Source organism: Halyomorpha halys, unplaced genomic scaffold (assembly GCF_000696795.3).
Source record: "Halyomorpha halys isolate HHAL.00 unplaced genomic scaffold, Hhal_1.1 Scaffold1035.1, whole genome shotgun sequence".
NCBI classification, from domain to species: Eukaryota; Metazoa; Arthropoda; class Insecta; order Hemiptera; family Pentatomidae; genus Halyomorpha; species Halyomorpha halys.
In genome coordinates, this window is record NW_027107491.1 from 861625 (window position 1) to 884889 (window position 23265).

The window sequence follows — 23265 nt, forward strand, 5'->3', positions numbered from 1 at the left end:
TGACAAAAAATGGTTAGAAAGAAATGAATAGATTAAATGATCAAAGAATATTAATAGTGCTGTCACAACTAATTTTCAATTTAAAGTGATAATAAAAAACAAGATTTTTACAATATCACTATATTAAAAAAAACTCTTGTTTTATTTAGATTAAGTACAAACTTTTCAGTATCCTACCTAAGAATTCAACCTTATATGTGTTTTGCTTTTTTCAATTTTTAGATATCGGACACCATTCGTCAATCAGCTCAAGGTACAAAAAGGAGAGTATTTATTGTTGAAACGATGGGAGGATATTGCGGTTATTTGGCTACTCTTGCTGGTAAAATAAAATTGTATTTAAGACATATTTATTGTTAGTTAATGAGTAATTAATTATTTGTCAATAATGAATTGAGTGTTTTTTAAAATTATTATTTAACATTTATTCATGGTATTCAGTTTGTTGAGGTTTCCCTTACAAAATTGATATTGGCCTGTCATTGACAGTTGAGTCATTCCATCAAGGCAGAGCTGGTAAATCTCTGTCTTCTGCTCCAATGCAATGCAGATATTTTACAATCCAAAAATGTGATACCTGCTCATGATTTTGATTATCATGACAAAGGTACTACTTGTATAGTGGAATTAAATCTTACTACTATACACTACAGTTAGTATTTTTTAAAAATTATTTTTCTATCTAGATTTCTAGCTTTACTTTAGAATTATCTTCAAAAGAAACTGTAAAATAAAGTTTGAAGAAAAGTATGTTCAGTTTTGTGAAATACTTATTTATTTGTTTTAGGTTTGGCAGGAGGTGCCGATGCTGCTTACATTTATGAAGAAAATTTTTCAATTAAAGATTTACAAAAAGATTTGTACCATATGGCTTCGAAAATGGCTGAAGGAGTACAAAGAGGACTTATTCTAAGAAATGAGAAGTGTAATGAAAATTATAACTGCGATTTCATGACTCGCTTGTTTGCTGAAGAAGGAAAAGGTGTATTCACTGCAAGGAGTAATATTATAGGTATCAAGTATCAAATTACTAAAGCATTAAAACATTTAGTTTTAATTACACAACAATTCACAGTAAAAAGATATGATAATTGTTCAAAAAATTATTTACAATTAACACATAATTATTGAAGCACTTACATGAAATGGACCAATATTTTAAGGATTATTTAATTTAAGTTTAAACCTATCTGTTTTGTAACAAGCATAATTTTTACTTAAATGCTTGCAATTTGAGATCATATATATGTTCTTTTTGAAAAAATGAAGTTTTATTTTAAGATTTTCAGTTTATTGTCCTTATTTCCTGTAAGGACAATTTTATTATATTCACAAAATCGAGAATGGATAAGTCATCACCTCAAAACATTAAACTCTTTTATAAATGGAATTTGGTCCGGGTGCGGTCAAATAAAACTCAAATAGTAAATTGGTACTATTTTCCCCCTTTTATATAATTTTAAAAACATGCAGAAGTAATGAATGATTGTTTACTATGATAATATAATGCAAACTACTATATTAATTTGGTGGTGTGTGTTTTGGTGAGACCACAGAGTGAATTTACATTTACAGAGTAGATGCGAGATTATGAAGATTAACTAGATCGGTTAGAGCCAGATAACTATACTACATGATGAAATTCTAATAGAGAGTTAAGATAAGTTTCTCTCTGCATATCTCTGAGAAAGTGAAATGCCTACAAGCACAAGACAGGCCTGTCGATTTACATCATCATACTGTAGATTACATGGGATCACCGATTTCAACAAACCTTTTTTAGTGATACTAGGTTGAAAAATATTAGACACCTTTCTGAGGGTTCTTGCCATTGAACCCTAGGAGCTGAGAAAAAAAAAATATTTTACATAATTTTAAAAACTGTTTATATTATAGTATTCCATATTTACATAATATTTATATTATCATATATTTACAGTATACTGTTTTTTTAAAAAAAAAGTCACATTTGGTTTTAGCGTATTTTGAAATCCTCAATTCAAAAATTAGAAATTTTGAGGATATTTACTTTCTGTGGATGTCCAGCATCCACAAAAATAATTCATAATTCCTTATAATTTTATCCAAATGCAACGTTACTAAAACTGTTGGAAAGCTGCATTTCCACTATTCCATTCCATATCAATATCTTTCAAATGTGCCTTTATAAGCGACAAAAAGCAGTTTCAAATAAAAAAAAATTTCTTAAACATTTTATTTTGTATCTCTGGTTCTAATTTGTTTACGTAGTTCTGATTTATACCATTTCATAGATGCTCGAAACCACTCTTAAGTTCCAAATAGAACAGTGGAATTGTGTTGAAGCTATTGTAATTTTAATGATAAACAAAAAAAAAATTATAGGCCATAAGGCAAAAAGTTTGAGCATAATAATTTTATTTTTCAGTTACTATAATAATTCATAATTAAGGGTTTTTGCGGTGCAAAAAAACTATTTTCACCTTATTTCTTCCTATAAAAATATTTTATCCCACTTTGTTAGGTTAATGGGCCCAATACCTTATTTCAATACTGCGGGCTTATTATAGAATAGTGGGGTATAAATATATCTACCAATTTATTTTTTGGTGTAGAATAACAAACAAATGTTGTCAATAGCATAAAAGGATTTTAAATGTATACAAAATAAAAAAAGTTTCTTGTAAAGCATACCATCACATTTAAAAAAAAAAGAAAAAGCAAGTCAGATAATGTTTGTTTCTAGTGTCCTCAGAAACTCTTTATTGAAAATTTTTAAAGAAATAAAAAAAAAATACTTTACCTTCCAGTTCAAATAAAATATATTTGGCATATAGCTGTGATAGCAAAGGATAGCATGCCAATTTTTTTTTTTTTTAATTTAGCTTCCAATGTGATATTTGTTGTACTTTGGAATTTGATCAAATTGTGAGGAGTTATAAATTTTGTTCCATGAACCTAGGGCATTGGTAAATAATAAATATTCTCCAAAAATCAAGTTCAAACATTCTAATCATTGATTTATATTAAAATTTGTTTATATACATTTTAATTATCTTGTTTGAGACCTGTATTATTCAATAATAAAATATATCCATGTAATCTCAACAAATCTTTGTTAATTCAAATAAAAAGTCCAACATTCCGACTAACCTGGCCAATTATCAAGGAGAATTGTAATTTTAGTTTCACAGCCTCACATTAATTAATATAATTTCACTGGCTATCATGCCCAGGTCAAATATAATACAGTCAAAAATTAACCTTTATTTGTTACTATTCTAACTTGAAATGATATTATTTGCAAATTATGTAATTCTATTATTATAAACTTATCTACAATTCTTATTGTTCAATTGTTATTTTAAATTAGTAAAACAGCTGGAATACGTCTCAGTCTTCAGATATTAGTATACAACAAAAAAATTATAATTTTGCCCAGAGGACATTTTAAGTATGTTGGACGGTATGGTAAGTGAAAACAAATTGGAATAGACAATGTGTACTATAACTATCAAAATTGCACAAGTCTATAACCCAGAAAAATGCAATGAATGGTTTGATAGTGAAAATAAGGAGAGGATCATCTTGCAATTTAAGTCTTTGCAGCAGCAAGCAAGACTACTGGCAATGAAATAGTATGAAGTAGCTACTTTGTCACTTAAAAGGTGAAGAAAGCCATTAAGAATGAAAGAAAGTAAGTGGTTCAACCATGATCATATGATAATGGGATAATATAAAGAATCTGAAAATTTCTGTATGCAGAAACAGGTGAAGATACCAAGGATACATACAAATACTATTAAAGAAACACCTAACAAAATGAAAATAGGACATTCTTCAGGAATATGGGACCAATCAAGAAAGAATGGTTACCTTTTTATGCTCAATTTCTTGTTATATGATTTATGCTGAGTTAGCTTTGAGGCTAAATATCATCTATGTTCATAAGAACAATATTATATATAATATTGACTTGTTAATTATAGTGCTAGAATAATACCTTCTGGTATTCTTCTTAATTTTGAGTGCATTCCATGAGTACTAAATAATATACTTGTTATCTTCAAGGTCCAATAAACATTTCTATCTCATTCCGGAACTTTATCAACAAATGTCCTCTGAGAGACATTGTGGTCTTAAGTTTGTCTTACTGGTTTGTAAGCAGTTGGCTCATTAGATGTATATTTTATTTAATTTTTTAGCAATTAGATATTTCTTAGAAATTTGGAAGTAGAATTTATTTGTTTGAACATTTTATGATTACAGGCCATATGCAACAAGGAGGTAGTTCTTCCCCTTTTGACAGGAATATGGGAATAAAACTGTCTCTAAAGGCTTTTTCTTGGTTGGAACAGGAAATTAAAAACAGCATTTCCAATGGTGTTGTCAATACCAGTTCTGCGGACTCAACTGTAGTTCTTGGACTTAAAGCTAGAAATTTTACAACTACACCAGTTCTTGAGCTTGCTAAAAATACTAATTTTGAGTGAGTTTCTTTATATTGTGTTTATCAGTATATTGTTATGATTTTATATATTAGATCAGTCCATTCTAAGCTCTAGTGCTTCAGAAAAAAATAAATGGTTGTTTGACCACCTCAGAAAACATTCTTGCTTTGTAGGTGCATTTTTGATGTTTTAGTAATTCAAATATTTGTTATTAATTTTTGTTCCCCATGTTATCCAAATTGTGGCCATTTTTATTCAAGTTTTTTCATTAACTTTTAGAATTCCCACACAAGCACAGTTTTCTAAATTTCTCTACACTGGTTTGTGCTAGGGCTTTGAAAAAAAGTGCATTGTATTCAGCACATCCTGATCTACTGATCAGATCCCTTTTTGTCTACTTGCTATGTTTCTGTTTTGTACTTACGGCACCTTAGATTTTTATAAATATCATAACCCGTTTTCACTTTCCCTGTCAAACCTATGTAAAGAAAGTGTTGTGAATGGGTCAAATTTCCAATGTTCAATTTTCAGTGGATCTATCCATTTTAGAGACTCTACTTTCTGGTTTTAAAAATTCCTTTAAATTGGATCACATTAATTGCTATGTTGCAATTTATGATTTGTCATTGGCTTAAATATATTTCATAGCTCCTTTTCTTTTTTTTTATTATTGATTATTTATGAGTTAATTGTATATTTTTTACCAGGAAACGTATACCTAAGCATCAATGGTGGTTAAAGCTTCGTCCACTTCTGAGAATTTTTGCTAAGCATGACAGCATCTATGAAGATGAAGGAGCGTTTGTCTTGGGAGATAGTTCTACTGATGAATAAGACTTCAAGAATGTTATTTAACTTTTCTTCAATTATTTAGCAATCTGTTTGTTTTTTTAAAAACAAGAATTATATCCATTATTATTTATTGTAGACAATGTTTTATATTATAAATTATTATATTACTTTATTGGATTTAGTAAATGATTAGTATATATTATTTTGAAAATTTTATAGTATACTGCTTTTATGATTTTTTTGAAGAAGAGTTTTTATAGTATAATATAAAAATCATGCTGCCATAGATAAATTGTCCATTTTTATTATTCATAAGTATTTATTTTTTTAATAAATGATTATTTTACCAATTATTCATGATTATTTTTTCATTGCTATTTGCAATGATATAAATATTTAAGATTCAATCGAATCTTTTTATTTAGATAAGAAACAATACTTGTGACATGAATTTAATTAAAAACAAAACACTTGAAAGGTAAGTACCTTAATTTTTTGTTGAAGATTCTAATTTATTTTTGTATTTAATAACAGATCAACATGATGGCCCTTACATGGTTGATATAACAGTTAAATTTTTTTTTAACAATAGATTATGGGAAGGGGTGTAGAGTCTCTTACAAAAGATGACCGTAACTATATACGGTATAATTTAAAAAAAATTAAGACAAAAGTAATAATTCTTAATAAAAGAGAAATGTAAAGTTAATAACAAAATCACAATATTTGTAGACCTGACAAATAAAACAATTGTCCCCTAATGGGTAAAAAAAAAAGTTAATTAAAAAATATAATACAAAAGTAATGTGAATAATAGGATTGATAAATATAGACTTTATAACAGAATGTCATGTAGCCGCTTGGGCTTCAGTCTTTGGGTTGAGGTTGGGTTTCCTGAGTCCTATGTCACTGCTTCTTTAATTGTCCTGTCAGTAAATAGGAGTAGAGCTTCATGAACTGTTTCTTGATGAAATTCTCTATTAACTCCTTTTGTAATTCCCGATGAAATTGGCTATAAATCAAATTCAAGTATAAGAAAAGAAAAAACAGTTTTAATATAATTTGTTAAATTTAAAAAGAAAAGAAATTTAGTAGTGAAATGTTATTTTAATTTAGTTATTTAGGTAATGGGAACAGATTTTATTTCAAAATCTAGCTAATTTATTGATCTATGGGAGGGTTTTTCACCTCCTCTTCCATTGATTTTAAAGTTGAGAACTTAAAGAACCTACTTCAAACTGAAAATTGTAATAAAACATTTTACTTTAAGAGTAACTAAAATTTAAAAGCAATACAAATGCAGCCCATGGAAAATGTATACTCCATACAATGTATGGAGGAAAATGTATACTCCATGTTCACATTAATCATACTTTGAGCCCAATCATTAAAGCCATTTTTGAAATACAGAAGTGTTAAGAAAAATACCCACAAGCCTTAGAAAAAGTAGTGGATGAAATATAATGAAATTTATAATAAATTTATTTTACACCAGTCCCCATCTTACAACTAAATTGGGCCAGTCATTTTGGACTACAAGTGTTAAGGAAAATACACTTGTGCATGGATACAAGAAAGTAGTGGATGGCATTTGATAAAATATTATATTTTACACTATCTGTGATGCACAGATTTTACTTCCTTAAATTTCAATAATAAACAGTTATAATTTCGAGCTGCAAAAGTTCATAACTACATAGTGGTGCAGTACCTTCACGTTTTATGTAATGGCCATGCAGGAGTACCTTTAATTATGGTTTTAAAAAAATGTTAAAATGAGGTGGTGAAAACATGCTTCTTGGAAGGTGAAGAGAAATATTTTTTAGAGAAAAAATAATCTTTTAAACCTTGAAACAGTTTAATATTAATGTGAAACAAGAAACATAGATTGCATAGCTCAACTACATGGCAGAAATGGGCAATAATAAAATTTAATATTCATAAAGCAAACTTGGAAGTCTAAAAGAGCTGCCACTATCCTCCAGATCTATTCAACTTAAAATAATATCCACATTTACAAGTACCAATAAAAAAGTAGGTGATTTATTTGTGACATAAATCACAAAAATGCTATAATTATTCTTCAGTCTTTACAGTTCTTTGACTTACAAGAAAATAAAACAAGGTACTAACTGACCTGAAAACATTACTAGTTTAAATATCTATAAATATTCTCACATTTGGCAGGCAAAGCAACATTATCACACAATTAATTGTTATTATACTGAATATAATAATATTGTCTAGTATCACATACAGAGTATCAGTCTTTAACAGTTTTAAATTACTAATTAACTATGTTTTGAATTAAAATGATGAATATTTAAGGAATTAGGGATAACAAACTGTGATAACAGATCACATTTGACAGCAAAAAATATCAACATTATCATTATTATTCAATGCGACATTCAGAATATGACTAGTAACATTTTCAAGTGGACTTATTTGGTAAATATTTTCAGAGGCAGTATACATGCTTAAGAAAGATTTTTAGAAGTTTAATTTAGGTTTTGGAGTGAGTGAGCAAGGCAGTCAAATTTTAGTTTTGGAATAGATTCCTGATATAAAAGATGTTGAATTTTCATCCAGATTTGAATGCTTGATTTTTTGTTCATAATTTACAGCTGGGGTGGTTTTGAAAGGTTGAATCACAGACGCCTTCCTTGGCTTTTGAGAAGTTTGAAGTCAAAGTCAAGAATAACCTTAATTTAGAGTAAGTTGCATACAAATAGCTAGCTAATGTGGGTAAGTACCTATTATACTAAAACTGTTAGGTAATGGTTTTAGTTTTGTTACTATTTCCCCTACAGCAAGGACTTCAGTAATCCCTGGAATGAATCAGAAAATAATGTCTCTAATCTTTAAAAGACCTTTGACATCCTTCATCAGGCTTAGAACTTCTAACAAGGCCTCTCACACTAGTCTAGCCTTTCTCAGAGCTAACTCGAGTGAATGTTTACCGGAAGTAAATATAGAATTGGAACAAGGTTGATACACATTGATCATGAGTAAGAAGAAGAATTGATTATTCGCTTCAGAGAAAAAATAATATTACACTTATCTAGAAGTAGTTTCATCAGAAAATAAACGTGATCAAAAGCCCTACAATAGAATAAAATAAGGCAAATTATGTTTATTCCCAGCTGTGTAATAATGTGATGGGGGAAAGAAAGATTGAAAACAATGTTTTTAAGGCCTCTACCTACCTACTCTTCTTTATGGAAGTGAAAGATGGATACCACAGGAAGATAGTTTCAAAAAAACCAAGAAGCAGAAGGGAGTGGGAATTATGTAAGCTGCGTAAATACTACAGCCGCCTAAACCATTCTGACCCGGCATAACGCAACTTACCAGCTAGCACGGGAACTCCTGGTACTACTGGCGACTAGCAAAAGCCGGGTAATATTTTTACCATACTTTGAAAATAAAGTAATTACACATATATAACAACTATATAAGACATTGTAATATTTATAAATGAATCATTAGTACCCGATAGAACGAAGTTACCTTCCTCTATGACCCGGCAGTTGGCTACCCTCCGGGCTTCCATTCTTCCTTCGTACCTACAGGAATAGTTCCCTGTAGGACGAGGTTACCATCATTAAAGAACTTATGGCTGGCACCTGAAGTCTCTTCTAATCTATCTGCCTCCTAATCCTAATTTGAGCACGCATTGTCTAGGCCTTTTGGTCAAGAGTAAATTACATTATCAATTGGAGTCAGATTTAACACAACCACCTCAACAAAACAAAACAATAACAAATATGATTAAAATGTTTATGCTCCATCTTGATATTGATTTGAAGATCAATCTTTCATTAAGTTCTCATTATTTACTAAATACGTGTTGATTAAACAAAAGCAAAAATATGTAAATTAAATAAAACTTACTAAATCAAAACAAAAGATAACAAATGTTCCTCTGTCGTCCTCGTAGTAATTTTCAATTAGGCGGCCCATCGCGATCTCACTAAATTTTGTTCAAATTACTATGAAACTTTACAAGTTCTTGTGGTTTTGGCAAAATAAGTAAATATTGTATTGGATATATTAGATCTCAGAAGCCAAGATTTAAAAGCACATTTGCAATAACTTCTGTTGAACTCAACGGATTTTAATGTTTATTAGCCAATTTTCGTTCATTGAAACAGAATTATATCCAAATCTATTAAAATTTAACGAATTAGGGCTGAGATTATTTAACGAAGCTCTTAGCTGACCTAGACAAGATCCAAAGTTGCATGAAGTAGCATAAATTCCACTATAATGTCTCAAGCTGGATTAACTTGGGTTTTGGTTTACCCACTACCATATTTATTCACAGACAACAACAAATCCTGTCATATTTCTGTGAATTGAGCACCTCCTAGGGGAGAGACTTTGTTGCAATAACTCACTGAGGAGGTAAAATATAAAATTTCCCAACAATTTTAACGGATTTCCCAACACCACAGGTGTGACAAGTATTCCCTAAAATTTTCCTTTTTCCTAAACATTTAAAAAACTGATATATATCTAAATAGCGTTTATATGCAATTTTGAGTACAATAACCTCATTGAAAAAATTGTATACTAAAAGTTGCATAGTTGAAGTTGCTTTTCAAATCTTCCAAAGTTTCGGATATCCGAATTATTAGAGGGATGGCTGCTCCTCATGCCCGCTCTTAACATGGGCTGACTCTACTGATTTTAATGTTTATATCTAATTTTTGTTTTTCTGAAGCCCATAGCATGTTAACATTGTTTAATACAAGTCCATTGTAATTTTACATAGTTCGGGATGAAATTGTTTGTGGAAGTTCGTACTCGTTCAGAATCCAAAGTTGTACGAAATAGCAGAAATCCCACTAACTGTCTGAAACTAAACAAGTTTTGAGTTGGTTGAGAACGATTTTCCAATATGAATTGAAACCTATTATCTTATAAAACTTCTTAGCCGAAACATCAAGTTAGTAATGTATAATGCATCAGTGACAGAATTTAAATATTTAATTATGCTGTTGATTTCACGTTTACGGATAGAATGTTGTAAAGGGAAATCTTGATATATAATGTATATAGTGTAGCAATAAAATATGGTTTAAATTTAAGTTTTTTACTTGTTAGCCAGTTTCTAGAAGAATGTATTGGTTCGATCCACAGTGTAGTAATAAGCACATCAGTCCATCAAGTCTAATCCTTCTTGAACACTGGATTTTACAGTATCACCAAAACAGATTCCACGTGATTTGACCGGCATACGTCCTTATCCTGAGCTGACCCTAAGAGAATTGAGTAGTACCTAGGTTTTGGGAATTTCCACTAATCCATATTTAGATTGTTCCTGTAAGATTCTTAAGGTTGAAAGGATTTTCTAGGTTCTGTATACACGAGCTAAACGGTTTTTTGACTCCTCAAAAGGTTGTGTTGTAAGATAGTGGATCTCTTTAGCTCAGAGGTATCTGCTGTCAGATTAGTACTGTTGCTGAAGACGCTGAACAGTTTTCACTAACAATGTTATTAGGGTCTCTGCTATAATTAGTAAAATTAAGAAAAGCGTCTACCTGAAACGTTTTCTAATTGTAATACGATCCTATATTACATCTTCGTCACCAATTTATTATATATAAATCGATGAAGTCCAATTGACAATATGCGAAATTCAATAACCAATGTAAATATAAATGGTAAACATTCGTGTAGTAGAATGTAACACTTATTAAATTACGATTTGTGCCAAACTGAGTAGCTTTTTTAAAGTTACTCAATGAAGACTAAGATACCCTTGAGTGTATTGTTGATAATGAAAACTATCAAAAAATAAATCTGAATTATATAAAAGAGATAAAATTTGCTAGTTAGTCCTGGATCGTTTTATAACTGTGATGTGGTGCAGTGACTGGTGACGTGTGCTGTATATTGAGTTGAACTGGCTGCGTGGAACGCGGTGGTTCCAACGGTACAAGTAGAATCGAGAGGTTCAGTTTGATTTCTTCCACCGTCTTGGTCGCACGAAGATGGGGTTCAAGGGAAGAAAGTCTTCTAGTAAGAATCCTCCAATATTCAGCCATGAATTCGTTATACAAAACCATGCCGACATCGTTTCTTGTGTTGCCTTAGTATTTGTTATTGGTCTACTTATTCAGGTAAAGCTATTTATCATGCTATAAGTCAGTGTAATATTTACAATATTGTAATTCTAAATGTGTTTTGTAGTGTTTAATTCTACCTTAAGTGAACTCTTGCCTAATTGCCTTAGCATATTGAATTTTATTTACTTCATTTTATTTCAGGCAACTTCTCCTTTTGCTTATATGTTTATTGCTCTGCATCACAATGTAAGCACTGAAAATATTGGACCCGAAGTACCTTTCCGTTATACATATGGTTTGAAAGATATTTGCGTTGTTTTCTTCTACTTTCTCATCTGTATTGTTATGCATGCCATCATACAAGAATATATTCTTGATGTAAGTAATAAACTTGATTCTTTCACTTAGCTTATGTTTATGCTTTAGTTAATAAATTATAATTTATGTGTGACTTATTTAATATAAGAAATTTCTTGAACCAACTTGTTGAAGTTTTGACAGCATTGACATCTGTCAACCATATGAAAGGAAAACAATGTAGTATTATTAGTTTATAATTTTTATTAAAATGATAAACTTGACAATTTGATTTGGCACTAGGCTGTCAATCTTTGGAAAGTCGTCAAAAACATATAAATGTTTGAATTCGATCAATGATTTTTTAGTTATTATGTATTACTCCATTTTGGCCTGATAATCTGTTATGAATTCATACTTAAATTTCTGAACCGATGTATGTTTTTAATGACAGGACTGTTATTAATTACAAAACAGTTGAAAAGTCATGCCATCATTGCAAAATATATTTCTCTTTTTCATCAAAAATTACTTTTCCCATGGCATAGTGTATAATTAAGCTTAGTTGGATATTTATGTAATCCTAAAAGTTTGTTTTATATGAGCTTGTTGTTAGAAATGAAGCTATGCTCTGAAATTTATAGAATGATTTCCTTTTGACATATGTTTAGCTCTGACTGGAAGTGATGAAATTTTCTGCTACATCTTTTATTATTATGTTGGAATTTAAGTTCAGTTTACTAGAATATGGATATGGTGATGTACAGATGTTTTTTTTTTTTTTCAGTCTGATATCTTTATAAGAATAGTTTTGAAACAAATAGAGACCTGTTTATTCAGTAGCATATTCATTTCATTTAAAATCTGTATTTACTAATAGTTTTATTCTGAAAAAAATTTATCTCTGCAAAGTGTTAAAACTTAACTCACTCTTATTGTATTGTTTAATATTAGTATGAAACATAAAAATATTTTTCTCTTTTATTTTATATTTTAAAGTGTGGAATGTCATTTTTTCAGAAACTATCCCAGAAACTTTCTGTTAAATATTAATATGCAATATAAAAATATTCTTCTCTTTTATTTTATATTTTAAAGTGTAGAATGTCATTTTTTCAGAAACTATCCCAGAAACTTTCTGTTAAATATTAATATGCAATATAAAAATATTCTTCTCTTTTGCTGTTTATTTTAAAGTGTGAAATTTTTTTTTCATCTTTCAGAAAGTAACCCGGAAACTTCACCTGTCAAAAGTGAAACTGAGTAAATTTAATGAATCAGGACAACTTCTGGTATTTTATATAATGACAGTTTTATGGGGAGGAGATGTCATTATCAAGTAATAATTTGTGATATCAGATTTATTCATCTATGTTTTATGTCAATTGATCATTAGAATGCTAATGAGTAGAATTTTTGTTCTAGAGAAAACCTGATTTTCAACATCTCTGCGTTATGGGAAGGCTATCCTCATTCTGAAATGGTCTTCATGTTCAAATTTTTCTTCATAATTCAGTTGTCTTATTGGCTGCATACATTCCCAGAACTATATTTCCAAAAAATTAAGAAAGAAGAAATGCCTGAAAGGATAGCTTATGCTTCTGTTGCTATTGTTTTTATAGCAGCTGCATATTTATTAAAGTAATATTATTTTTTTAGTCATTTCATAAGTAGTTTTGTTAATTATTTTTAAGTAATTTAAATTATAGCTGTATCTTAATTATGTTTACAGTTTTAATCGTGTTGGAATTTGCCTCCTTGTTTTACATTACCTTTCTGAAGCCTTTTATCACATTGCAAGGCTCATTGACTTTGTTGATAAAGAAGAACGTGGAAGCAAAGGTAATTCAGTTTCTTATTTTTAGTTTTGCTTATCATGAAATGTAATATATCAGAGAGTTGGATTAGATATCTTTATCAAATTTTGTTCATCTGGGATTAAAGGTTATGATTAATAAAAGCTGATAAAATAAATTTAATAAATTAAAATATTTATTATTTTGTTTTTAATTTACAATCAACAATGCAACAAGTTGTATACCTAAACTCTCTGCATCTAATTGTAGTAGTGTTAAGTAACCAATTAGAAATTTTATTAAATTAAATCGCTTTCTTATTTGTTTTGGAAATATTTTATCTTTCTTCACAAATCCTTGTATTTAAGATTGATTTCTTTTTAACCATTTCTCTGAAATAGTACTGGGTAAATTTATAAAACTCCAGATTTAAGTCATTGTTTAATTCGCTAGCTACAAAGTTTGTGAAAACATTTGAACTCTCAATTCATCATTTTTAAAATTATGTAGCCCAATGTGAAAACAATCTTAGCTATTTTTCCCTATTATCTCCAACTTGTTATTTAAAAGTAATTTAAAGGAAACTTTTAAAGTTAATAGATAAGAAAATTAGATTGATTTTGATGGGCATTAGTTGTAGTTGATTTATGGTATGATAATTTTTAACATATTGTTTTAAGTAATTTGTATATTTGTTTCTAGCTGGCTACATGGTTTGGCATGTCTTCTTTGTTCTTGCTCGCCTTGGATCTGTGATGTTGTCTGTATTAACGTTTTGGTATGGGCTCTCATTGGCACCCTCAAATACTGGAGCTCCTGGCGATTTTAACAGTCCCACTGTAAGAGTTGGTGCTCTGACTGCTGTGGTACTTCTCCAGGTATACCTGATGTTTAACTTCATAACTGACCAACTGAGGCAGTTAAGGGAAACTGCCCCAGCTTCTGTTCGTAAACTTACCGTGAAGCCCAAACAAGTAGTTGGAAAGAAGAAGGGAGATGGTAAGTAGAATAGTTTGCTGAAGTCTTTTAAAGAATATATTTGATAAAAATCTATATTTGATATTCGATAATTGAATTATAATTAAATGATTATTTGAATTATCTATATTTCCATTAATATGCATCATGGTTTTGAATTATTTTACTTGAAAAACAGATCTATCATTTTGAGTGTTAAGAGTTTATTAGTTAATTTTACCTGTTGTATGTAATTATGGCAAATAGATTTATTTTGATTTCTGTTGGCCATATCATTTCTGACTAATCCTCTCCTTGTCAGAAACCTAACTTCTTTAAATACAATTTGCAATCTTGCTATTACAAGAGATCATTGTTGAACTCGAATTCAACTTTTTGTGAAAAATTAACTGTATATTTTATTAATTATTATTTTTATATCCCTTGATATTTCCTTTAAAAATTTCTCATGTTTGAAACTTTTGAACGTAGGAAAGAAACAAGAATATGATGAATTAACGGAGGTCGACCAGAACACAAAAAAGAACTTGAAGCAGAGAACTCAGAAAGTGAAATAATTTGTTCATTAAATTTTAAAATCGCATTCATTCTGTTGGAATGATCCTAGTTATGGCGGAAGATGAAGATGGCTACTAAATGTCAAAATTCATAAATTGAAAGCATTTACGATCATAAAAGAGATTTTATTTTTAAAATCTTGATATAAATATATATATATATTAATTTGTATTTTTACAATGTAAAAATGTGAGAATTTTATGCTTAAAAGATGTGTTTATGTCCTTTTTAGCATGTAAATGATGTAAATTAATGTGCAATATTTTAGTAAAAATCTTTAATTTTCAACATAATTATAATTATTTTGGTATTTTTTTAAATTTACATAGCACAAATTTTTTGAAATTACGTATATTAGTATGTAAATTGAATTTTTTAATTTTTTGTTTTTACTTTTAATAGTGCATAATAATTCTAGATAAAAGGTCTATAAAAAGTTAGTGGTGACGGAGGTGAAGACTCCGTTTTTGTAAGATTCTACCTCTTCAGTATTGTGAATTTTTCTATAATAAAAAGTTTTTGTTTTATTGCTTGTACAGTATTAATTCTGTCTTCCAATTATCTATGTTAAAATGTTTTCCTCTCTTGATAAAACATGACTTTATTTGAAAAATATTATTTTCATTTGGTTCTTTTGGGTTTTGAGAAGATGGTCTTTTCTAATGATAAGCTTTTGTCCATAGGATCCTGAGAAATAGTGTTTTTATCTTATAGGTAGTTAGTCATATGGAGCAAAATGTACTTTACTTATTGCTTCATCAATTATGGGACCAGACCTACCTAGGTACATTATTAAATCTGAAATGTCTTTATGTAATATTATATCCTTACATATACATACAGTGTATATAAAGTGCAGTATTTGTGTTGTTTATTTTTGCATATCTTGTTATTTGAAAATATATGACCTTTTATCTATTAATGTTATGATGTATTTTGAATCCTTTTTCTAACAAATAGAGATTATTTATGTGAAAATTGTTAATTTGTGTTTTTATATTTTAAAGGTTATAAAATCATCACTTTTTAGCTTGTTCTATCCTTCCTCGATGGCTCGTAATGGATAGAGTTTATTTATGGTTGTTTGTCATTCTGTGAGAGTATTTTAGTGTATAGGTTTAATTTATTGATATAAAAAATTGTGGAAATCCTTTTTAAAAAATACCTGTTATGTTTTTAAAAACCCTCTGAGTTAAATCCATCAATGCTGTATCAAGCAATTCTTTTTGTACATCTGCTTAATACATCACTTCCTGAAAATGTTTATTATTGGAGATGAGATTTTGAATTTATAAATGATCTTGTTATTAATTTTTTTCAGAATTATTTTGTATACCTAAAAATCAATATGTACATTTATTTTTGTTTTAATAAATAATATTTGCTGTTTGTTGTTTTGTTAACTATTAGTAATTTATATGATTCCAATTATCTAAGTATGCATTACATCATATCATTATAAATGTTTTTTACTTCCACTATCTGCATGAGTGTATATATATATATATATATATATATATATATATATATATATATGTCTAAATGAAAGAGAGGCCCCATGAGTTCAAATAACTAAGTCTCACAAAATGGTGTATGCGTGCAAAATTATGTATTTATGTAGGTGTATGCCTGGTATGTTACTTTTTTGCTGAAATCAACTTACTAAAACTGTTGTTTTATGTTATCGATTTTACAGTATTTTTTTTTTCTCAAAAACTGCTTTAAGTAGATTGATTAAATTTTTTTATATCAATCATCAATCAAGTGATCTTTAATATCAGCTGGTTGAAACAGCCTGAGTTGTCTTGAATTTTCAAAAAAATTCCTTCTGAACTATGTTTAATTTTGTTTATTTGAAGTAATTGACCATCTTTGATTGTTAGTGGTAATAAAAGATGTACGAATATAAAATATGAAAGAATTTCATTATTAAATAAAAGAGAAAATAAATGTTGGAAGATTACTGATTGACCATGTGTATTAATGAATGGAATATGGTTCGGGTGTGGTCAAAAAAACTCAAATAGTAAATGGGTATACTATTTTATATAAAAATAGTATATCCATTTACTATTTGAATTTTTTTGACCGCACCCGGACCATATTCCATTCAGAAAATAAATGTTTTCGTGTTTCATGATCATTATGACTAGAGACTGGATTTTCATGAAATTGCATCTTTGGTCCCTAGCTTCAAATTCCACCAAACCTCAACAGAAATTTGAATCATGGAAAAACATTCAAATAACACTAATTTTATACTGCATAAAATTGCACTTTAAGATTTTTTCTCAAACTTGCACGTTTTACTTTTTTAGGGCTAAATTTAGATTTTTGCTGTTTAAAATTGAATGCTTGTACTAGATTTCTCATTATACATATGTAAGTGTATGTATACCAATATTTATTCACATTACTATTTTTTCCTTATTTAATTTATAGTTTAAAATTTACAAATTTGAGGTAAAGCAATGCATTAGTTAACAAAAGAAGATTCGAATTTACCTAAAAAAAAAACTGGAGAATATTCATGGAATAACATTAGGTAACTATCGAAAAGTGTCTTTGAAATGAGCTTGGTAGAGAGAATGTTCATTGCTATTGTTTTTATTTTTAACTTGGGTTCTCAGTTTGCCTTTCATCCTTCCATCTGGCTGTTGTGATTACTGGGAATTAAATTTTTTTTTTATATTATATTATCTTTATGTATTATTTTAAACAAAAAATAAATTGGTCTGTTTAATATGAATATACCTATACACTGTTAATCAAAGCTTTTATACATTGACTTTTTACTTGTTAGATTTTTTGTTAATGGTATATTTGTTTATAAATAAATTAGATAGATGTTAGACTATTTCAAAGAGGATAAGACCTATCTGATATTACAGATCACTTAAGTAATTATTAATTTACTGAGTTTAACAAAATCATTCAAGCCACTCTGGAGAAAATTGAAAAAAATCGATTCTATAAAGTGGCATTTGAGGTCGGTCGATTTTAGTGAAGAAGTTGCTGTCACATCCCAGGCAGATACCTGCCTTAAATATTTGACTTCAGTTTCTTACGACTTTGTTTTTGAGCTAGGCTGTTCTCACAGGCCATTTTGCAAGACTTAGTTATTTGGCCTCAGGGGACTTCATTATATGCATTTTCATTGAAAACTCAAATTTGAAATTTTGCACTATTGCACTACTTTCCCTTACTGATCTATAAGTAAAAGTAAAAACAATTAAAAAGTTAAGCAGAAGAACATGCTATATGGAATTTTAAGGAAAATTAAAAAGGGAATTTTGCTTGGAAGAATATTTTTAAACACTCCTTTCTACATAGTGGTCTTGGAAACTTAAAACTGAGGTAGTTTTAAGAAGTTGAAAAATTGAATTCCATCCTTCTTAATTGGAATATAAAATCATTAATGAAATTTGCTTCCTAATAGCTCTTCAATTTTTTTTTAATTATTAAAACATCGGCTGTTAGTAATTACATATAATCTAATTAATAATTATAATCACTGTAAATTTTCTGTGATTAAGTTAGTTAAACACAATAGATTTATTTATATTTTTGGGTTTGCTGTGTTAAAATATTAAAGTTCAAAAACACAGTTTTAGATACAATCAATTTTTTATTTTAATGTTAGTGTTTTTTGGATAATTTGCATGACTGTAATATTAATTATGTAAAACATATATAATATTATTATTTAATTTTGTGATCTTCTTAGTGCCTTATCCTGTTGATTAAGAACCTGTATTACAGTGTAAGGCACATGATAAACATTAAAAAAATAACTAAAAAATTACAAATGTTTAAATTTTGTTTTACTTGAAACTACTTTGTTTTTTGATTTTACATCTATTATTTAGCAAAAATAGATTAATTAAATAAAATAATGTCTTAAAAAATTTTCGATTAATTTTTTTTTTGGTCTTGGATAATATATATGTCGATGCTTTGGGGTACAGTCAGAAAATAACGCAAATAAGTTTAAAAAACTGATTTAATAGTGCCAATATTTCAGCTAGAATTTCCAGCCTTCATCAGGGCTTCTTATAGGAAATCAGAAATCTAAGTGATATTGGTTAGGGGTGATTACATGGATAAACAATATGTTTTTTAAACATATTTGTGTTATTTTCTTACCACACCCTTAACCATCTTCTCATATAATTAAATATTTAATTAGATAGATTGATTAAACAAATTATGGTTCTTAACTTTTAGGTGATTTTCAATTGAATATGACTTTAAATTTAATCTTACTAAAAGGATATAGTCTGAAAGGAAATAACTTTCACGGAAGCATTTCTTATTGCATCACAAGTCTTTAACACTTGGCTATTTCGAATGTAGTCCAAGCTTTAAAGAGAACTTGAAGTAATGATATTACTATTTTTTCCCCAGTAACCTAATAAATTCTCTAATCAATGTTTCACTTTGGAAGATACAGAATAAACTAATCAAAAAATTGCAGATGAAATGACGTATAGAAACCTTTAACAGGTCTTAAATACCAAATTTTCACAAAGCTTCCTCCTAAATACCTTTAATTTTGTTTATGTTTACCATCTCTTATTTTTAGCAGTAAGGAACAAAAAATAAATATAAAATTTTAAATAATTTAATAATTAACTTAACATAAGAAAAATAAATGTTTTTGTTTTTCTATGGTTTTGACGATAGTAATAATTTAGTTTTGCCTATATATATAAAATGATAAAGAAATTGCTGATTTAAAATTAAAAAAAATTATTTTAATCCTAAAATAAGATAGGGTAGGAACCCTATCTATTGGCCTATATTCCTCAAAAACTGTACTGATATTCTGAATATAAATATCCCTTGATGACTGTATAATGTTGCCAACATAATTTTTGTTGTTTAAAATCCACATGTAAATTTATTATTGTTATTTATAATATAGTTATTGATTATACTATGATTTTTCAATAATTTTCCTTAAGTTACAGCAGTAAGTTGGTGACAAAGTAAAACAGTGGTATCAATGGTGGATCCGATACAGTTCAAAGCATTTCTTGATATTCACACAGGATCAACAAATTCTTGTTGCCCAAGTTATTTCAAAATTGGACAAGTCATCAATCAGTATGATATTTCAAAATTCATCCTTCAACATGCCATCATTTGAAAGCTTTGAAAAAAAAAAAAATAATAATAAATTTACATGTGGATTTCCAACAATGTACATCACATTGGCAACATTATAGCACTCTCCCACACTTATTTACACCTCAAGGACTATATCTGTAAATAAGTGTGGGAGAGTGCTATAATAATGCTAATGTGATGTACATTGTTGGAAATCCTTTTGTAAATTTATTATTGTATGAAATACTGTTGATATTGATTACACTGTGATTATTTAATCCTTTTCCTCAAGTTTTTAACAATGACCAACAGATCATAGTTTAGCAATACTTTTCTCTCATACAAGCTTTATATTTTTTCCTTCATTGATTCATTGACGAGTTGACTGGAAGAAATTTTTTTCATGAATTGAAAAATAAACTTTTAAGTTCTATGGTATAATAATTATGGTAATGTTGCAAAAATTTAACTTTAAATAAAATAAATTTTTGAGCATCAATAAGCATCAGAATAAATGACAACAGCTCAACCTGTAAAATTAATAATACTCAATGGACTAACTTGCTGTAGAATATTCATGTCTTATAAATAATCAAAATATCACCTAGAACGTTTCCATGGTTGCACCAAGTTTATTCAATACTTATCAGCCATATGTTAGTGTTTTCATTAAAATACATAATTAATGCAGGTTTATTTTGAACTGATTATATTTTTTTATCATTGTATTATGCCAGATAGTTTATGAATGAAACTTGAGAAATTCCTGTTGAGATATTTTCCACCTGGTAATTCTGAAAAATTAAACATGAGATTTTGTTACTTATCGTTTTGTCGATTATTTATTAATGCAAATTTTAGGCCTTGGATTAGAATACTCACAAGGAGGGAAAATAAAGAAAAAAATGATCAATCTTTTGGATTTAACAACCAGGTACTTCTTTAAATTATAAAAAAAATAAAACTTGTATTTTACGTATTGACTATGAAGTGTCATTCTTTAAAAAGTATCTAATATTGAAGTTGTTTTAAGTCAATCGCCTGAAAATTAATTAATTTTGTTTTTCTGAAGTTTCAAAAAAGGGAAAGACTTCTGCTTCTTATATTTTCTTTTAGCTTTTTTACAACTTTTATTTAAATTTGTTTCACATACACAATGAATGAATTAAAACCATTTTCATGTCTATTGAAAATTGATACACTTAGTCATATTACTTGGTAACTGAAAAAAAAAGAAAACTTTCGAAGAGTGAAAATGTTTGTTAATGAGAATATTTTACTTTAAACCAATAGTCACTTAACATAATTTAATAGCAATATTATTTTTTGTAAAGCAATAATTTTTTTAGACAATACATCCTGGATATTTTTTGTAATCGTGTATGAACTGATATACTAAAAATGCTGGGAGGTGACCAACTCATCTAAAATTATTTATCCTAAACATGAGCAATATTTCTGTATCTATTAGGTACAGAGCATTTGTCCAACTTTCCAAAAGAGTAGTTTTGAAAAAGTTTTATATTAAAGACCTTTCATTATCTTGACTGCTTATTGAATTTTCGTAACAAAGTTTCACCAATACTTTTACATAGGATAGTTTTCATTTTGTTGCAATTTTTAATGACATTGTGTTCATTATTATATAAAATATATTTGATTACATATGAAATGTAATTGCCTAAAAAAATAAGGCTGTTATATTATATGTTAGAGACTTTCAAGATATACTAGAAATAACCTGTGGTTAACACAAAAACTGAGCCCGTACAAATTATTAAAGAAAATATATGGGTCTTTCATTGACAGAATGCCTAACTCTATAAAATCAGTATATATTTCCAATATTGATTATATAATAATTTAGCTTTTAATATTAAGAGCAAAATGTTACTTTCAGTGAAATATTATATTATACCACCCCTTATCATCTTCCCCAACTACCCCTAACACACCTTGAAATATGTGTGAACACCCTGTATGAAGGCCTTCTCAGGTCTACAACAGCCTTGATACAAGGTCTTGAATCCATATTGTGTTGTATCCTTCTGAACAAAAGTGGGCCTGGTGCTCTTTTTTAAAAGCATAGTAATACATATGAATTCTATTAGTAAATAAAAATATATATACAATAGAACCATGTTTATCTATCCTAGTCGAAACCAAGATATCACTGGGTAAGAGGAGAGCTGGTTAATCTAGAGTATTTAAAAGAAAAACTCCAATATTAATTTAACTCATATATTAAGTAAAAATAAAAATAAAAATAAAAATACAAAACATAATATATAGGTGATATGTATACTAAAGTTCTACGGTATAATAATTAGGATAACGTTGTAAATAATGGACTTAATGCTTGATACCACATAGGTACAAATTAATTAAAGACTATAACCTAGAACGTAACCTGTTATGACTGCTAAAATGGGTATATCCTTTTAAATTTACATAGATTACATATAATAGGAAATAAATAATGGACTGATAGCTACTTATTTAAATATATATTTTATGCCATCCACCCTGTATTTGTCATTCAGAATAGACCAATAAACAATTGACCTTTTGCTGCAAATTTCTACATCACCATATTTACAAATATATTGAGAGTAATTCAGATCCCGAAATATTTTTTAAAAAATTTATAGTATTTGCAGAGATCATTGAAGAATTTGTAAAGAACATAAATGTATGGTGAAAATAATTATATTTTCAACAGTATGAATGTAAATATAAAGGTATATTTATAATATATAAAGTAATAATGCTGGATATATTTTAATTAAATTTTTTTTACAGTACTGATATCATAAATGTTGGTAAAACAATAATGGATAATGAATTATTGGTCACTAAATCTGTGAAACCTCAGTTGTTAGCTGTCCTTGCCAAACTGCAGAAAAAGTTATTTGATGATATCAATAACCTGTATACTCAGCATTGTACTCTTGATTATCATGACATGCCAATAACTCAAGTAGCGCTCAACAAAGATGGATCAAAGTACCAATTTTTTTTACAATAATTATTAATAGGTTTCTTAAATTTTTTAAACTGTTATTTAAATAAAGAATTTGGAGTTTTTATATATGCCCTACATTAATTAAAATACATATTTATTTGGCTTGTGTATTTTTCCACTGATCACCATTTTCAACCGTTTTCTTTATTACTTTCTATTTTTTATTATAAATAAATACAAGTCACTATTATAGCTGAAAT

General features: G+C 28.2%; 3 protein-coding genes and 1 long non-coding RNA gene across 7 annotated transcripts in view; 3 read left to right on the forward strand and 1 right to left on the reverse strand.

The window, feature by feature from the left end:
* Nucleotides 1-5524, forward strand: part of Pfk (ATP-dependent 6-phosphofructokinase) — a 35589-nt gene extending 30065 nt beyond the window's left edge. The window contains exons 12-15 of one of the 2 annotated variants that reach the window (XM_014432229.3): nucleotides 223-322; nucleotides 788-1012; nucleotides 4249-4468; nucleotides 5138-5524. In XM_014432229.3, the coding sequence (XP_014287715.1) occupies nucleotides 223-322; nucleotides 788-1012; nucleotides 4249-4468; nucleotides 5138-5264 (672 nt within the window). In that variant the 3' untranslated portion in view covers nucleotides 5265-5524. The remainder of the gene's footprint in view (nucleotides 1-222; nucleotides 323-787; nucleotides 1013-4248; nucleotides 4469-5137) is intronic. The other variant, XM_014432228.3, reaches the window with a different exon arrangement.
* Nucleotides 5525-6024: 500 nt separating this feature from the next.
* LOC136795402 (uncharacterized) lies at nucleotides 6025-9035 on the reverse strand. Its single transcript, XR_010842984.1, has 2 exons — nucleotides 8718-9035; nucleotides 6025-6234 (listed from the first exon to the last, which is right to left on the reverse strand). It is a non-coding gene; the product is annotated as an uncharacterized lncRNA (long non-coding RNA).
* Nucleotides 9036-11037: 2002 nt separating this feature from the next.
* TRAM (translocating chain-associated membrane protein 1) lies at nucleotides 11038-16331 on the forward strand. The gene is made up of 7 exons (XM_014432241.3): nucleotides 11038-11353; nucleotides 11501-11677; nucleotides 12820-12935; nucleotides 13022-13237; nucleotides 13329-13438; nucleotides 14095-14391; nucleotides 14842-16331. Exons 1-7 carry the CDS (start codon nucleotides 11225-11227, stop codon nucleotides 14925-14927), a joined length of 1131 nt encoding a protein of 376 aa, XP_014287727.1. The 5' UTR covers nucleotides 11038-11224; the 3' UTR covers nucleotides 14928-16331.
* A 4340-nt stretch (nucleotides 16332-20671) lies between these two features.
* Nucleotides 20672-23265, forward strand: part of LOC106687971 (dynein assembly factor with WD repeat domains 1) — a 7543-nt gene continuing 4949 nt past the window's right edge. For 2 of the 3 annotated variants that reach the window (XM_014432183.2, XM_067045862.1), the window contains exons 1-3: nucleotides 20672-20828; nucleotides 20902-20974; nucleotides 22843-23046. In XM_014432183.2, coding sequence (XP_014287669.1) covers nucleotides 20789-20828; nucleotides 20902-20974; nucleotides 22843-23046 — 317 coding nt within the window. In that variant the 5' untranslated portion in view covers nucleotides 20672-20788. The remainder of the gene's footprint in view (nucleotides 20829-20901; nucleotides 20975-22842; nucleotides 23047-23265) is intronic. The other variant, XM_014432184.2, reaches the window with a different exon arrangement.

Excerpts from the sequence above, each read along its gene's own strand:
- TRAM (XM_014432241.3), top strand. The coding sequence starts at position 11,225 with ATGGGGTTCAAGGGAAGAAAGTCTTCTAGTAAGAATCCTCCAATATTC. Across the intron at positions 13,238-13,328 it reads GCAGCTGCATATTTATTAAA|TTTTAATCGTGTTGGAATTT; the intron begins GTAATATTATTT and ends TTATGTTTACAG. Across the intron at positions 13,439-14,094 it reads AGAAGAACGTGGAAGCAAAG|CTGGCTACATGGTTTGGCAT; the intron begins GTAATTCAGTTT and ends ATTTGTTTCTAG.